Source organism: Crinia signifera, chromosome 19, assembly GCF_055691185.1.
Source record: "Crinia signifera chromosome 19, ASM5569118v1, whole genome shotgun sequence".
Classification (NCBI taxonomy): Eukaryota; Metazoa; Chordata; class Amphibia; order Anura; family Myobatrachidae; genus Crinia; species Crinia signifera.
Window position 1 is genome coordinate 10,688,690 of NC_139226.1, and position 18,117 is coordinate 10,706,806.

Sequence of the window (18,117 nt, forward strand, 5' to 3'; positions counted from 1 at the left end):
AGGAGAGCGGTATGGATGTCTGACCAGATCTTTGCAAACCGTTGTAGGGAAGAAGCAGCAGCAGGGACATCGGGCAATGATAGATCTGAGAACTCTGGAGATCGGGGATGTTTGCCAAAGACAGTAAAAAAGGGAGTGGTGCCGGAGGATGAATGATAGGAATTGTTGTGCGCAAACTCCGCCCAAGGCAGAAGGTCTACCCAGTCGTCTTGAGAGGAAGAGATGAATAAACGAATGAAGGCTTCCAAGTCCTGGTTGACACGTTCTGTCTGCCCGTTGGTTTGTGGGTGGAAAGCAGTGGAGAACTTGAGCTTGACTTGTACAGCGGAACATAGGGCCCTCCAAAACTTTGCGACGAACTGCACGCCATGGTCAGATATAATTTCTTTGGGCAACCCATGGAGTTTGAAGATGGTGGAAATGAAGAGCTGAGCCAACACTGGAGCAGATGGAAGGCCTTTCAATGGGAAGAAGTGCACCATCTTTGAAAACTGGTCAACCACCACCCAAATTACTGTATGCCCTTTGGAGGGGGGAAGTTCGCAGATAAAGTCCATAGACAGGTGGGACCATGGTTCTGTTGGTATGGCTAGAGGTAGAAGAGGACCGACAGGAGACGTTCTGGAGGACTTATGCTGAGCGCACTTTACACAGGAGGCGACAAAGGTGGTTACATCGCGATGAATGGTAGGCCACCAGTATGAACGCAACAGGAACATTAAGGTCTTCTGTGCCCCGGTATGCCCTGCGAAACAGGAAGCGTGTGCCCAGGACAGCACTCTCTTTCGGAGACTGAGGGGAACGAAGGTCTTGCCTGGTGGAGGTGAAGGCTGGACTGTTACTTGAGCAAAGACCAGAGGATCGAGGATGGGTCGAGGAGGAGTGTCAAGATCAGCTGAAGTTTCAAAAGAGCGTGAAAGAGCATCGGCCTTGGCATTCATCGTCCCGGGTCTGAATCTGATTTGAAAATCGAAGCGTTCGAAGAACATGGCCCAGCGGGCTTGACGAGCTGTAAGACATTGGGCGTGCTTGAGGAATGAGAGATTCTTATGGTCGGAGTACACAGTAATTTTATGTCGTGCCCCCTCCAGGAGGTACCGCCACTCCTCCAACGCAGATTTGACTGCCAGTAACTCCTGCTCTCCAATGGGGTAATTCTTTTCTGCTGGAAGAAACTTCTTGGAGAAGAAGGCACAGGGATGAAGCACCTGGTCCTCCCCTCTCTGCGACAAGATTGCCCCCACCCCCTCTGAGGATGCGTCCACCTCAAGAATAAAGGGTTTGTCGAGGTTTGGCTGAAGAAGGATTGGGGCGGGGACAAAAGCATCCTTTAGTTGTTGGAAGGCTTGGGAGGCCTCAGGTGACCACTGACTCGGATCAGAACCCTTGCGGGTTAGAGCTGTAAGAGGTGCAGCAAGGGTGGAGAAGTTCCGGATGAAACGACGATAGTAATTTGAAAAGCCCAGGAACCTCTGGATGCCTTTGAGCGTTGTGGGCGCTGTCCAGTCTAAGATGGCTCTTACTTTTTCTGGATCCATCTCTATTCCAGTGCTGGAGAGGATGTGGCCAAGAAATGGAATGGAAGTGACCTCAAAGACGCACTTGTCTAGCTTGCAGAATAATTTATTTTGGCGAAGGCGCCGCAAGACCTCAGCCACTGTTTGCCGATGGAGATGGAGGTTAGACGAGAAGATGAGGATGTCATCGAGATACACCACGATGGAATGATATAGTAAATCTCGAAATATGTCATTTACAAATTGTTGGAAGACGGCTGGAGCGTTGCAAAGACCAAATGGCATCACCAGGTATTCGTAGTGGCCATCTCGGGTGTTGAAAGCCGTCTTCCACTCATCTCCAGATCGGATACGGATCAATTTATACGCCCCTCTTAAATCCAGTTTAGTAAAGATGGAAGCCCCTCGGATTTTGTCGAATAATTCGGTGATAAGAGATAAAGGATAGCGGTTCTTGATCGTGATATCGTTCAGGCCCCTGTAATCGATACACGGCCGGAGGGTTCCATCTTTTTTTTTCACAAAGAAAAACCCCGCTCTGGCTGGCGAAGTGGACGGGCGAATGAACCCCTTATCCAAGTTTTCTCGAATGTAGTCAGACATGACTTTGGTCTCCGGCAGAGACAAGGGGTAGATGCGGCCCCGCGGTGGGAACTTCCCAGGTATCAACTCTATCGGACAGTCCCAGGAACGATGAGGCGGCAGGGTATCGGCACCTCCCTTGCTGAAGACGTCAGAAAAAGAAAGATATGGTGTGGGTAACGACAAGGGTGGAGCTGATGAGGACGAAAGACTGGGACCTCCTACTTCTTGAGGATTAGTTTGATGGAGTGGAATGACACGAGGCATGCAAGTAGTTAGGCAGTTCGTACCCCAGGCTGTGATCTCCATACTGGTCCAATCAATGTGAGGGTTGTGCTTAGTAAGCCATGGTAGGCCCAGGACTACCTGGTGTGAGGACTGAGGAAGGACAAAAAATTCAAGAGTCTCTTGATGTAAGGCACCGATGAGAACTGTCACTGGATCGGTTTGAAGGGTGATTTGCCCACTGCTGATGCGACTCCCATCTACTGCAGTGAGGGCCAACGGATGGGCCAAAGGTTGCACCGTCAAGGAATGTTGCTGGACGAAAGAAGAAGAAAGGAAGTTCCCGGCTGCTCCGGAATCTAGTAGAGCCTGGATCTTGATTTTTCCCTGAGGGCACACAAGGGTAACAGGAATGGTGGGCACAGTTGAAGAGGGAGATGAAAGCAGGACTCCTAACCTGACCTCCCTCGGGGAGGTTAGGAGCGGTCGTTTCCCGGACACAGTGGACAGGAAGCCAACAGATGAGCGGAAGAACCGCAGTACATGCAAAGATTCTCACGACGTCTACGGGACTTTTCCTCCACGGAAAGCCGAGAGCGGTTGATCTGCATGGGTTCGTCTGGTGGTGTGGTTGTGGAAGGCCCAGGTCTAGGAACAGGACCAGCGTTGGTGGTGAGACGAGGGCGGAGACGATCGGAGCGATTTCTCTCTAGTTGACGCTCCTGCATCCGTAGATCTACTTTGTTGCACAAGGAGATGAGTTCAGCCAAAGTAGCAGGAGAGTCATGGGTAGTTAATTCGTCCTTGATACGACCTGCCAGCCCATTCCAGAAGGCGGAGACGAGAGCCTCTTCGTTCCACTTTAATTCAGAAGCCAGAGTCTGGAACTGCACAGCATATTGTCCCACTGAACGACTACCCTGGCGAATCCTCAGGATCTCAGTAGCGGCAGACGACACTCTGCCAGGTTCGTCGAAGATGCGATGGAAAGAGGTAATAAAAGCTTCATAGTCATTGAGCAGGGGATCAGCACGTTCCCAGAGAGGGGACACCCAGTCCAAAGCCGACCCTGCCAGGAGAGACACAATATAAGCCACCTTTGCCTTGGAAGTAGGAAAGTGAGAAGACTGTAAGGTGAAATGCACATCGCATTGGTTCAGAAACCCACGGCATCCTTTCGGAGAACCATCATATTTGCTGGGGGTTGGTAATTGCATGTGATGAGGAACTATTGGTCCAGGTGTAGAAACAGGGACTGGAACCTCTGGAGCTGAAGCCACAGAAACTGAGGGAGCCGTCTGGGGCGGAGCCAAGATCTGAAGGAATTGAGCCACTTGACGTTGGGTAGCCTCCACTTGCTCCAGACGAGCCATGATGCTGTGAAGTGCGTCCGCCATGGAAGCCTGTTCTTCACCCGACTCCATCGGGTCAGTACAAACTGTCACAACTGAAGGGCTGGATGAAGTCGTGTGGTGTGTAGCAACCGGAGACGGACCAGAGGAGGAAGGATTAAATCGTGCAGGTTTAATAATAGAATTCATAAATGAAATAATACACACTTGAATACTTTCTTAAAGTGGCAGTTAGTGGTAATAAGAATTGAGCCAGCACGGCACTTTGAAAGAAGAAAAAGTTCATTGAAACAATGACAGTTCACGTACTGCTGACAGCAGGCTGGGGTCTTGAGAAATGAAGAAATCCGGAAAGAGAATGTACTTGATGGTAATGAGGGATCCTTGAAGACTGAAAGAAGCTGGATGATGACAGAAGAATGGGAAGTTGCTTGGAAGCAGACGGCTTGAAGGGCTTAGACCAGGAAGCTCAGGGATGCAGGCAGAGACCAGACTGTGGAGAGAACTGGCAGCGATGGGGTTAAGCTGAATCAAGTCCAACACAGAGCACTGAAGCAAGGCACCAAGTCAGGAGAGGTGAGTCAGAGAGCCGGAGTCAGCTGGAAGCTGTGAACGCCTCTGGAGACTCTTTGTACTGACACTGAACAGGCCTAGGCAGATCCCCTATATCCCTAGAGGGCGGCTGCCATTGGCTGTCAGGTCAGTATGGGCGGAAACCTCAGACAAGGACCAATCTGCTATTTGCCCTTAACTAAGATGGCGGCGCCGGCCTCCCGGCGCCCCTACAGCACATACCGCTACACTTGCCGGCGTCCCACGCTGCCTGCTGCCCACCAGACTGCCGCTGCCTGCTGCCGCTGAACTGGAGACCACTACACGCTAGCCGACGGCGGGCGCGAACGGGTGAGTAGTAAGCCCGCCGCGCACCGCCGCGGCTGAGTGTGACACACTGACTGGCAGTAGTGCCCGTGAGCTATAATACCATACAACGGCAACAATGCTAATGAGATGTTATATAAGAATAATGGCAACATGCGAATAAGATGTTATATAAGAATAATGGCAACAATGCGAATGAGATGTTATATAAGAATAATGGCAACAATGCGAATTAGATGTTATATAAAGAAATGAGGATAATGCCCAGTGACACCGTGTGTCAAAAACTGCGTAAGAGCCAGACAGGGCACCCCTGACTTATCTGAGAAGATGACGGAGTCCCAGACAAGCACTTTGCAGATCTCTTGGGCAGATGAGTGTACAGCGGAGCAGAAGCTGAATCTCCGGCACAGCAGGACAAACCCAGACAAGGCAGGACAGGCGTGGAACCGCAGGAGAACCAGGAACACACTCTGACATGGACTGACAGAACGCTATAACCGGCGTCTGTCTGAGGGAGACGCCGGATTATATTTCAAATTTGCCGCCCCCTGCATGACGTCACTTCCGGTCCGTCCTGCAGAGTCTTCCCCCTGCAGAGACGGCCGTGGCGGAAGTTCGGGGCGTTGCCTAGCAATGTCCCCGACAACCTCCAGCAACGCGTCCCCGGAAGATGGCCGCCGTCCTAGCAGTGCTGATGCTGCTAACGGACCAGGACGGCGGCGGTGCCTGGGACGGCGCCTAACAAAGATTCACCACTCTGGTTGACAGGTCAATATAATGATATTGAGTAATATGATAATAACTCTCAATAATACATAAAAGTCAAGGGTGACTTTTAGCTTAGGTAAAACTGTTTGTCTTCTATGTATATATGTGTGTGTCATATAGCTGTATATCTCTTCTATAAGAATGTCCTTGTGTATCTTTGTAAGGGCCATTGTTCCTACATAGACTTCTAGCTATAATATGTTATTCAGAATTTGGCCTCCCATTGTGTTACAGTAGAAGCCAGACAATAGAACTATCTGATGTAAACAAGTACATGTTTACTGAGCTCAAGTACTGTACAATCTTGTCAGAGTCCAAATATACTAAGTATTTGACAAGATTTACTACAAGTCAAAGAACAAAGACATGAAGGAATATTTGACCTAAATTAGAACAATGGGTTTCTCAATATGCATTCATTAATCACATTAATGTATATGGGGATATGATCCCTTGACCACCGCCCAGAATTCTAGTTTAAATACAGGGTCACTGCAGAATGATTTCAGCTTCCATTGGACCTAAGATTGAGAACAGGGTGCATGTGACTGACCACAGATCCAGGAATACACAGCGAGAGGAGGCTCCCTGGAAATACACCCTATGTTGGGAATCTGGTAACTGCCTTGAGGTATATATATAAAAATACATTTCTTGTTTGTCTAATATAAATGACTGTAAAACTGTATCGAGGTCTCCCTGACTCTCACTGTACTTCCGATACAAAATTCCCACTGGGAACAATATATATAATTTTTTTATTATTATTATTTTTTTTTACTGTAGAATATACTGTATGCATGCTTCTACCAACCATATGGTGGTGTTGCCCATAGCAACCAATCACATTCTGTCTAGGGATGGCCATCGTTGCTTTTGCCATTGATGGTTGCCATCGATGCAACTGGCCATTGATAGTGTAGTACTATTCAATGGATGACCAATGATGTTTTTACATATCAATGTCATCCATTTTCTTTAATTGATTGGTCTGTGGGCCTTATCAAAATAAGTGGGCGGGGCTTTGCGGGTGTCATAGGCGGAGCTATGCTTTGTGTCCCGGCACCTTGGGGAAAAAGCAAAAATGAAACTATTCGTTAAAGCTTGTCATCGATGGTGGGAAACCCTCTGGTTCTCCCCCATCTATGGTAAAACTATTCAACATCGGCCAAAAACCATTGATGATTTCTAATCATCGATGGTCGATGGCAATCCCTAATTCTGTCTATCATTTCTCTATTACCTCCTAGAAAATGATCGACATGATCTGATTGGTTGCTATTGGCAACATCTCTTCATTTTTAGAAGCTTTAATAAATTTGTGTATTCAATTGTACAACACCGTTCTCACTGGGGTCAATTTGGTAAGACGGGAATTCTATTGAAGATGGGGTGTTGCCCGTAGCTACCAATCAGAATCAATCTATTATCTTCTAGCAGGCGCTAAATAAGAAGTAGAAGGCTCCATGGTAATGAGGCAATGTCTAGTACTCCTTCCACCAGCGCCCGGCCCTGCCACCATCATTCTCCACTTAGGGGTACATTTACGGTACTTGTTTCCTATCTGGGCGCCCATCGCGGGCATCGCGGGTACATCGCATGTCATTATAATGACATGCGATGGGCCAGACGCGATGCCCGCGATTTTCCCATAGGGAACAATGTTAAATGCCTCAATTTACCCGCGATGACCGCGATTTACCATAGGAAACAATGTTAAATTGTTTAATTTCCCCAAATTATCATAGGGAACAATGGGAAATGTGGCAAAAACACCCCTGAACATAAAAATGTCCCCCCAAAAGTAGTTGACGCCACCCCGCCATCAACGTGAACCCGAAGCGTGGCGAGCGCAGCGAGCCCGCGAGGGGCGGCGGTACGCGTCCTCCGACCTTTTCATGCCCTACTATCCACTAGGGCGTGGAGTGAGAATAGAATAGTGTGGCGAGCGCAGCGAGCCACCGAGCCCGAAGCGTGGCGAGCGCAGCGAGCCCCGCGAGGGGACGCGGATACCTTCACAGTTATACGCGTCCCCTCGCGGGCTTCCCAGGTGTCCATGGCGTCGCGGACACCTGGGAAGCCCGCGAAGGGACGCGTTTACCTGTGATGGTATCCGCGTCCCCTCGCGGGGCTCGCTGCGCTCGCCACGCTTCGGGCTCGGTGGCTCGCTGCGCTCGCCACACTATTCTATTCTCACTCCACGCCCTAGTGGATAGTAGGGCATGAAAAGGTCGGAGGACGCGTACCGCCGCCCCTCGCGGGCTCGCTGCGCTCGCCACGCTTCGGGTTCACGTTGATGGCGGGGTGGCGTCAACTACTTTTGGGGGGACATTTTTATGTTCAGGGGTGTTTTTGCCACATTTCCCATTGTTCCCTATGATAATTTGGGGAAATTGATCCATTTAACATTGTTTCCTATGGTAAATCGCGGTCATCGCGGGTAAATTGAGGCATTTAACATTGTTCTCTATGGGAAAATCGCGGGCATCGCGTCTGGCCCATCGCACCCGATTTTTTATCGGCCGCGATGTCCGCGATGGCCCCGATTTTACCCTCGATGCCCGCGATTAAAATCGTGGGCGCCCAGATAGGAAACAAGTACCACATTTACTAAAGTGTGAGTCTTTAATAGTGAAATATGTTGCTCATAGTAACCAATTAGATTCTACTTATCATGTATCTAGCACTTTCTAGGGAATAGCTAGAAGCTGATTGGTTGCTATGGGCAACAGCTCACACTTCTGTGCCTGTTCCTAGCCAGTGATGGCCATCGATGGTTCCAACCACTGTAAATGAGTGGTTTAACCATGATGTGTAGAGCATCGAAGGTGAACCAATCAATGGCATCACTAACCGTAAGTCTCTAGGGGTAGATTTATTAAGCTCGGTGAAGTGATAAACTGTCTGGTTTTTATCACCGACCAATCAGCTCCTACCTGTGAAGTTACAGGCTTGGTTTGAAACATGACAGGTAGGAGCTGATTGGACGGTGATAAAAACCAGACACTTTATCACTTCAAACAAGGAAAGAGAAAGTACTCTCTTTGTTTGGGGACACTTTATCACTTCACCGAGCTTAATAAATCTACCCCTCAGTCAGCTGCAATATTCAAAATGTTAGGGCCAGATGTACTACGCTTCAAAAGTGATCAAATGGAGAGTGATAAATGACCAGCCAATCAGCTCCTGCCTGCCATGTCACAGGCTGGGTTTGAAAAATATCAGACAGGAGCTGATTGGCTGGCTGTTTATCACTCTCCATTTTATCACTTTTGAAGTTTGGTGCATCTGGCCCCTGATCTGTAGCTTTGGAAACTGAGAAAAACATAATAAAATATAATCGCAGCAGCAGATTTACTAAAGCCAAAGAAATCAATCAGACTCATTCTTTACTGTATCCTGGTAAAATGGAAGAATTGGTGGTTGCTGTGGGCAACCCCACCACATGTGTGATTTAGAAGCTTTAGTAAATCTACACCTTTAGCTTAATGACCTTCTTCTAATTTTGCTACTTGTCTATTATCACGGCGCCCGTTGCGTAGTTTACGTAGTGTCCTATTCTCAAAAGGTATATTAGGTACTTGTGTAGTTTCTCAGCGGCATTGGGCTGGGATAGCATCGCATGCGATTTGCGTGCGATGCGATGGTACCTGAGTAGTTTTGCAGTGCCACTGTCCACGGATCGCATTGCACGCAAATCGCATGCCGATTGCATGCGATTGATCTCGTGCGATGTGATGCAATGCGATTTAGCACACCCCACTATCCACGCACGTTTAGCACCCCCCTTAGCACCTCAGTGACAGGGGTGTATTTCATATAGGCAAAAAGCAGGTCCCTGTCACTGAGGCACTGCTATAGGTGCTGCCTATACACTTTTTTTAATGAAACGCGTAGAGGGCCACGGGGATTGCTAATGGTGAACACGCAGAACCGGAACTGGTGAGTGTACTCAGAGAAGACCGCAGATACCAGGACTGCACCAGCGGTCGGAGTAATTCATCAGGTACTGGAAGCCGGACCCCTGTCTTGATGCTGACCCTCAATTTAGTTTTTAATACCACTGATATGTGCACATGAGTGGGGGACATAACATATGCTTTGGATACCAATAACAAAACTAACCGGTGTTCCCTACCAGAGGATGTTTAATTGAATGAATGCATACTAACTATCCTAACACAAGAAACTCTAAGCAACTGAGTATTTACTCATTTTAATGTTTGTTTGTTTGTCTTGTCTGTGTTGTTGGCCAATTGTGTGATTATTTTAACTAAATATACTGTTATTTTGCAGAGCGCTGCTCCATTTTCCTTTTTTCTTGCTGTTGGTCTATTGATATAAAGGGGTTTTGGTAATCCCCCTTTCTAGGAAGCAGCTGCACTGCAGAATAAAACCAATCAGCGCTCATATCTCCTTGTTTTAATATTTGGACTGTATATATCTGTTGGGGAGAAATAAATTATACAAGGAAAAAGTGGTGGGGTTTCAAGAAAGGGGCAGGTGTCTAGAAGGGATGGGGCTCGGAGCCTTCTACCCCCGATTTTGGCACTTCACATGTGGGAGGTACAGGCAATTTTATATGTAATTTTATATTGCAGCAGCTGGCTCCTGGAAGGGTAGGTAAGTGATGCTTGCACAAGTCTCCTTCAAAAGGCTAATTGCTGGTGCAGACCAGTTCACATTATAATTAATGGGGGCTATGGTCTGACCCCTCTGTATAAAACTCAAAAAACATGATTTATTTTCCTTATCAATGATGGTTTATCCATTCCTTATATGATAACACTATTCCATGTCTTAGAGGGCATACAGTATACAGAATGTTTTATTTCTGTTTATAATGCCCGCTCAGGGTTTTGGGGTGTATTCTGAAGCAATGAGCCCCAGGAGACCGGTTTATGTGTGACAATAATCCTGTACTGTATGTCGTTTCAGACATGGGTGATACGACTGCGCTGCTGCTATGTTCTCTGCTGGTCATCCTATGTGGTGAGTGACCAACCTTATCTTCTGTATTCACTGACTGTCTGTGCCCTGTACTCTGTGTAATACATAAGCACATCTCCATTCTTCTGTATTCACTGACTGTCTATGCCCTGTACTCTGTGTAATACATTAGCACCTCTCCATTCTTCTGTATTCACTGACTGTCTATGCCCTGTACTCTGTGTAATACATTAGCACCTCTCCATTCTTCTGTATTCACTGATTGTCTATGCCCTGTACTCTGTGTAACACATAACACCTCTCCATTCTTCTGTATTCACTGATTGTCTATGTCCTGTACTCTGTATAATACATTAGCACCTCTCCATTCTTCTGTATTCACTGATTGTCCTTGCCCTGTACTCCGTGTAATACATTAGCACCTCTCCAGTCTTCTGTATTTACTGGCTGTCTATGCCCTGTACTCTGTGTAATACATTAGCACCTCTCCATTCTTCTGTATTCACTGATTGTCTATGCCCTGTACTCTGTATAACACATTAGCACATCTCCATTCTTCTGTATTCACTGACTGTCTATGCCCTGTACTCTGTGTAATACATATGCACCTCTCCATTCTCAGGGCCGGCGCCACCACTAGGCAGGTTTAGGCATTTGCCTAGGGCGCCGGCCACTGGAGGGCGGTAGTGGGCTGCAGCTGTCCAGCAGCAGCAGCCTGCTGGAAAGCTACCGCAGAGGAGAGCCAGCCGGAGGAAGGAAGCTGCCTGCAGCGATCTGCCAACAAGTTCAACAAGCAGACAGACAGAGCCACAGGCAGCTGTTCGGTGAGTGATTTCCCCCCTCCCGGTCCGTCCGTCCCCCCCCCCCGCCGGACCCTGCCCGTCGTGCTAAACATGCTGCCTGACAGACAGACATCCCTGGCTGCGGCAATCTTCGGCAGGGGAGCGGGCGGCAGCCGCCCCAGCCCCCCACCAGCTAGTCAGCCGCAACACGCAACGCTGTCCACCCCAAACCCCCTCCACCCACCCCCGGTGCGCTGGACACCACACCGGGACACACTCCACACAGTAATCTCTGTCAGTCTCCGGGCGGGTGGCGGAGCCGCCGCCCGCCCCCCTCCCCACACCCGCCCGTCCAGCTACTCAGCGGCAATGTCTTTTCATTAAAACCAGGGCTCAGTTTTTGGGGAATTTGGCTATTTTCCCCATGTTTACATGGGACCCCTCTGGGCGCATAGCTTTCTTCCCACAACCCAAAAAAACATACTGGTAAATTCATTCAAAGTAAAACATATACAGTCAATTCTGCTTATTTTGGTAAAATCTCTTTATTATTTATTACTTATTTTTTTTAAGGCTATTTATTTTGTTTGCATCTTAACTTGTGGCATGAGAGGACATCTGGACTCTATTTATTAAAAGTGTCACTTTTGTACATTTTTAAGTTTTTGTTCTATTTGCCTATTTTTTTTTTTGTTTGTTTCATCTGTAAATTGTGTTTGAATGGTGCAAAATACATTCCAGGGAATCTATGGGATGATGCTTGAAAGGATACGTCTTTAAGCTGTTTTTATTACTTGTGATGAGAGAAACTGTATTCATAAACTAAAGCAGGCACAATCACCAATCCTTGTAGCTCCCCCAAACTCCCCATCCTGCATCATGAAATTTCAGCAAATAATGGGAATTATAACATAGTTGGGGGGGGGGGGGGGGTATCCTGTAGGTTTGCCTAGGGCGCCTAGACGCCTTGCACCGGCCCTGTCCATTCTTCTGTATTCACTGACTGCCTATGCCCTGTACTCTGTGTAATACATATGCACCTCTCCATTCTTCTGTATTTACTGACTGTCTATGCCCTGTACTCTGTGTAATACATTAGCACCTCTCTATTCTTCTGTATTCACTGATTGTCTATGCCCTGTACTCTGTGTAATACATTAGCACCTCTCCAGTCTTCTGTATTCACTGACTGTCTATGCCCTGTACTCTGTGTAACACATTAGCACCTCTCCATTCTACTGTATTCACTGATTGTCTGTGCCCTGTACTCTGTGTAATACATTAGCACCTCTCCATTCTTCTGTATTCACTGATTGTCTATGCCCTGTACTCTGTGTAATACATTAGCACCTCTCCATTCTTCTGTATTCACTGATTGTCTATGTCCTGTACTCTGTGTAATACATTAGCACCTCTCCAGTCTTCTGTATTCACTGACTGTCTATGCCCTGTATTCTGTGTAATACATTAGCACCTCTCCATTCTTCTGTATTCACTGATTGTCTATGTCCTGTACTCTGTATAACACATTAGCACCTCTCCATTCTTCTGTATTCACTGACTGTCTATGCCCTGTACTCTGTGTAACACATTAGCACCTCTCCATTCTTCTGTATTCACTGACTGTCTATGCCCTGTACTCTGTGTAACACATTAGCACCTCTCCAGTCTTCTGTATTTACTGACTGTCTATGCCCTGTACTCTGTGTAACACATTAGCACCTCTCCATTCTTCTGTATTTACTGACTGCCTATGCCCTGTGCTCTGTGTAACACATTAGCACCTCTCCATTCTTCTGTATTTACTGACTGCCTATGCCCTGTACTCTGTGTAATACATTAGCACCTCTCCATTCTTCTGTATTCACCGATTGTCTATACCCTGTACTCTGTGTAATGCATTAGCACCTCTCCATTCTTCTGTATTCACTGATTGTCTATGCCCTGTACTCTGTATAACACATTAGCACCTCTCCATTCTTCTGTATTCACTGACTGTCTATGCCCTGTACTCTGTGTAATACATTAGCACCTCTCCATTCTTCTGTATTCACTGACTGCCTATGCCCTGTACTCTGTGTAACACATTAGCACCTCTCCATTCTTCTGTATTTACTGACTGCCTATGCCCTGTACTCTGTGTAATACATTAGCACCTCTCCATTCTTCTGTATTCACCGATTGTCTATACCCTGTACTCTGTGTAATACATTAGCACCTCTCCAGTCTTCTGTATTTACTGACTGCCTATGCCCTGTACTCTGTGTAATACATTAGCACCTCTCCATTCTACTGTATTCACTGATTGTCTATGTCCTGTACTCTGTGTAATACATTAGCACCTCTCCATTCTTCTGTATTCACTGACTGCCTATGCCCTGTACTCTGTGTAACAGATTAGCACCTCTCCATTCTTCTGTATTTACTGACTGTCTATGCCCTGTACTCTGTGTAATACATTAGCACCTCTCCATTATTCTGTATTCACTGATTGTATATACCCTGTGCTCTGTGTAACACATTAGCACCTCTCCATTCTTCTGTATTCACTGACTGTCTATGCCCTGTACTCTGTGTAATACATTAGCACCTCTCCATTCTTCTGTATTCACCGATTGTCTATGTCCTGTACTCTGTGTAACACATTAGCACCTCTCCATTCTTCTGTATTCATTGACTGCCTATGCCCTGTACTCTGTGTAATACATTAGCACCTCTCCATTCTTCTGTATTTACTGACTGTCTGTGCCCTGTACTCTGTGTAATACATTAGCACCTCTCCAGTCTTCTGTATTTACTGACTGTCTGTGCCCTGTACTCTGTGTAATACATTAGCACCTCTCCATTCTTCTGTATTCACCGATTGTCTATACCCTGTACTCTGTGTAACACATTAGCACCTCTCCAGTCTTCTGTATTTACTGACTGTCTATGCCCTGTACTCTGTGTAACACATTAGCACCTCTCCAGTCTTCTGTATTCACTGACTGTCTATGCCCTGTACTCTGTGTAACACATTAGCACCTCTCCATTCTACTGTATTCACTGATTGTCTGTGCCCTGTACTCTGTGTAATACATTAGCACCTCTCCATTCTTCTGTATTCACTGATTGTCTATGTCCTGTACTCTGTGTAATACATTAGCACCTCTCCATTCTTCTGTATTCACTGATTGTCTATGCCCTGTACTCTGTGTAATACATTAGCACCTCTCCATTCTACTGTATTCACTGATTGTATATACCCTGTGCTCTGTGTAATACATTAGCACCTCTCCATTCTTCTGTATTCACCGATTGTCTATACCCTGTACTCTGTGTAACACATTAGCACCTCTCCAGTCTTCTGTATTTACTGACTGTCTATGCCCTGTACTCTGTGTAACACATTAGCACCTCTCCAGCCTTCTGTATTCACTGATTGTCTATGCCCTGTACTCTGTGTAATACATTAGCACTTCTCCATTCTTCTGTATTCACTGATTGTCTATGTCCTGTACTCTGTGTAATACATTAGCACCTCTCCATTCTTCTGTATTCACTGACTGTCTATGCCCTGTACTCTGTGTAATACATTAGCATCTCTCCATTCTTCTGTATTCACTGATTGTCTATGTCCTGTACTCTGTGTAATACATTAGCACCTCTCCATTCTACTGTATTCACTGATTGTATATACCCTGTGCTCTGTGTAACACATTAGCACCTCTCCATTCTTCTGTATTCACTGACTGTCTATGCCCTGTACTCTGTGTAATACATTAGCACCTCTCCATTCTTCTGTATTCACCGATTGTCTAAACCCTGTACTCTGTGTAATACATTAGCACCTCTCCAGTCTTCTGTATTTACTGACTGTCTGTGCCCTGTACTCTGTGTAATACATTAGCACCTCTCCATTCTTCTGTATTCACCGATTGTCTATACCCTGTACTCTGTGTAACACATTAGCACCTCTCCATTCTTCTGTATTTACTGACTGTCTATGTCCTGTACTCTGTGTAATACATTAGCACCTCTCCATTCTTCTGTATTCACCGATTGTCTATACCCTGTACTCTGTGTAACACATTAGCACCTCTCCATTCTTCTGTATTCACTGACTGTCTATGCCCTGTACTCTGTGTAACACATTAGCACCTCTCCATTCTTCTGTATTTACTGACTGTCTATGTCCTGTACTCTGTGTAATACATTAGCACCTCTCCATTCTTCTGTATTCACCGATTGTCTATACCCTGTACTCTGTGTAACACATTAGCACCTCTCCATTCTTCTGTATTCACTGCCTGTCTATGCCCTGTACTCTGTGTAATACATTAGCACCTCTCCATTCTTCTGTATTCACTGATTGTCTATGCCCTGTACTCTGTGTAATACATTAGCACCTCTCCATTCTTCTGTATTCACTGATTGTCTATACCCTGTACTCTATGTAACACATTAGCACCTCTCCATTCTTCTGTATTCACTGATTGTCTATGCCCTGTACTCTGTATAACACATTAGCACCTCTCCATTCTTCTGTATTTACTGACTGTCTATGCCCTGTGCTCTGTGTAACACATTAGCACCTCTCCATTCTTCTGTATTTACTGACTGCCTATGCCCTGTACTCTGTGTAATACATTAGCACCTCTCCATTCTTCTGTATTTACTGACTGCCTATGCCCTGTACTCTGTGTAATACATTAGCACCTCTCCATTCTTCTGTATTCACCGATTGTCTATACCCTGTACTCTGTGTAATGCATTAGCACCTCTCCATTCTTCTGTATTCACTGATTGTCTATGCCCTGTACTCTGTGTAACACATTAGCACCTCTCCATTCTTCTGTATTTACTGACTGCCTATGCCCTGTACTCTGTGTAATACATTAGCACCTCTACATTCTTCTGTATTCACCGATTGTCTATACCCTGTACTCTGTGTAATACATTAGCACCTCTCCAGTCTTCTGTATTTACTGACTGCCTATGCCCTGAAATCTGTGTAATACATTAGCACCTCTCCATTCTACTGTATTCACTGATTGTCTAAGTCCTGTACTCTGTGTAATACATTAGCACCTCTCCATTCTTCTGTATTCACTGACTGCCTATGCCCTGTACTCTGTGTAACAGATTAGCACCTCTCCATTCTTCTGTATTTACTGACTGTCTATGCCCTGTACTCTGTGTAATACATTAGCACCTCTCCATTATTCTGTATTCACTGATTGTATATACCCTGTGTTCTGTGTAACACATTAGCACCTCTCCATTCTTCTGTATTCACTGACTGTCTATGCCCTGTACTCTGTGTAATACATTAGCACCTCTCCATTCTTCTGTATTCACCGATTGTCTATACCCTTTACTCTGTGTAATACATTAGCACCTCTCCAGCCTTCTGTATTCACTGACTGTCTATGCCCTGTACTCTGTGTAATACATTAGCACCTCTCCATTCTTCTGTATTCACCGATTGTCTATACCCTGTACTCTGTGTAATACATTAGCACCTCTCCATTCTTCTGTATTCACCGATTGTCTATACCCTGTACTCTGTGTAATACATTAGCACCTCTCCAGTCTTCTGTATTTACTGACTGTCTGTGCCCTGTACTCTGTGTAATACATAAGCACCTCTCCATTCTTCTGTATTCACCGATTGTCTATACCCTGTACTCTGTGTAACACATTAGCACCTCTCCAGTCTTCTGTATTTATTGACTGTCTATGCCCTGTACTCTGTGTAATACATTAGCACCTCTCCAGTCTTCTGTATTTACTAATTCATTACCAATAAATGATCTAGTCTTCCTTCTAAAAGTATCACTTTAGGCCCATAATAGAGTTATGGGACTTTATATACCCTCTATGGCAGATTTGGCAGACAACGCAGCAGACATTCGGCTCCTTAAGGTGGCCATACACACGCATATTTATCTGCAGATCTGTCTGGTTGGAACAAAAACATGGTTATGGATGAGAGCAAATGACAGTTGACCATTTGCTTGGAAATGCGGGAAAACTGTCAAACTGTCACTCATCCATAACCATGTTCTTGTTCCAACCTTCTTGTTCTTGTTCCTAAATCTTACTAGTGTATGGGCACCTTAACTGTCAAGTTACAGGCTGGGTTTGGCAGTCTACAGCTGACTGGCTGCTGCATTATCATCACCTTCCACTTTATCCCTTCACCAGGCTTAGTACCTCTGCCCCAATTTACAGTAGGCAACTTCCAGAGTCAAGGAAGCATGTGCTATGCCACAAGACGCTGGCACTGGAAATAATATAATCAGGATCAGTGGCGGCTCGTACCTTATTGGGGGAGGGGGGCTGCCTCTGGCCGCAGTGGGGGTACCGCGATTCAGGAACCCCCTGTCCCCGGCACCTGTGCTTTGATGACAGACGCTGGGACTGGCGCATGCGCAGTGCAAACAACTGTACTGCGCATGCGCCTAGCTTCTATCGGCTGCTTGGGCAACAGCCCATAGAAGCAATCTTGGTCCCTGCGCTTGTACAATATAAGTTACAGGCACCGGGACCAGCCCGCACAAAGGCATCCCGGAGGGAGGGAACACCTCCCAATGGGACTGCCTTTGTGACTGGCAGGTCGGACTTCCAATTGGAAGTCACTCCCAGTCACAGTGAAGCCAGTGCAGTCACTCCAGTGGCGGATTTTACCTGGGGGGGCGGGGCTGCAGCCCATAGGTAAAAACCGCCCCTGCTCAGGATGCTTCAGTTTGTGTAAAATAGTAATGTCTTTTTTTGCACAATCTGATCAAATCACTGAAACCGGTCAGAAAAATGTCCCATGAATAATGCTGGCTACAGTGTTTCCGAATTAGTTATTTGGTTATCAATGTAATATCAATAAGCTTGGTTATAGCTACACTAAGGCAATACCATGACGCTAAAAATTAGAACTTTTGCATCTCTTGAAGTAGCCTTTGTCTAAAGTAAGCACCTTGTCATTTATGTAACTTTCTTCTTTAGGAACCTGCTCAGGGGGTCCAGTGGACAAGAACATTCTTACGGTCTCCTTGGTGAACGATCAGCTATCTTTCTTAG

General features: G+C 46.2%; 1 protein-coding gene across 1 annotated transcript in view; it reads left to right on the forward strand.

Moving 5' to 3' along the window:
* The first annotated feature begins 4,885 nt into the window (after positions 1–4,885).
* LOC146042450 (IgGFc-binding protein-like) overlaps positions 4,886–18,117 on the forward strand; it is a 38,182-nt gene continuing 24,950 nt past the window's right edge. The window contains exons 1-3 of the mRNA XM_083162441.1: positions 4,886–4,934; positions 10,265–10,318; positions 18,043–18,117. Coding sequence (XP_083018567.1) covers positions 4,886–4,934; positions 10,265–10,318; positions 18,043–18,117 — 178 coding nt within the window. The remainder of the gene's footprint in view (positions 4,935–10,264; positions 10,319–18,042) is intronic.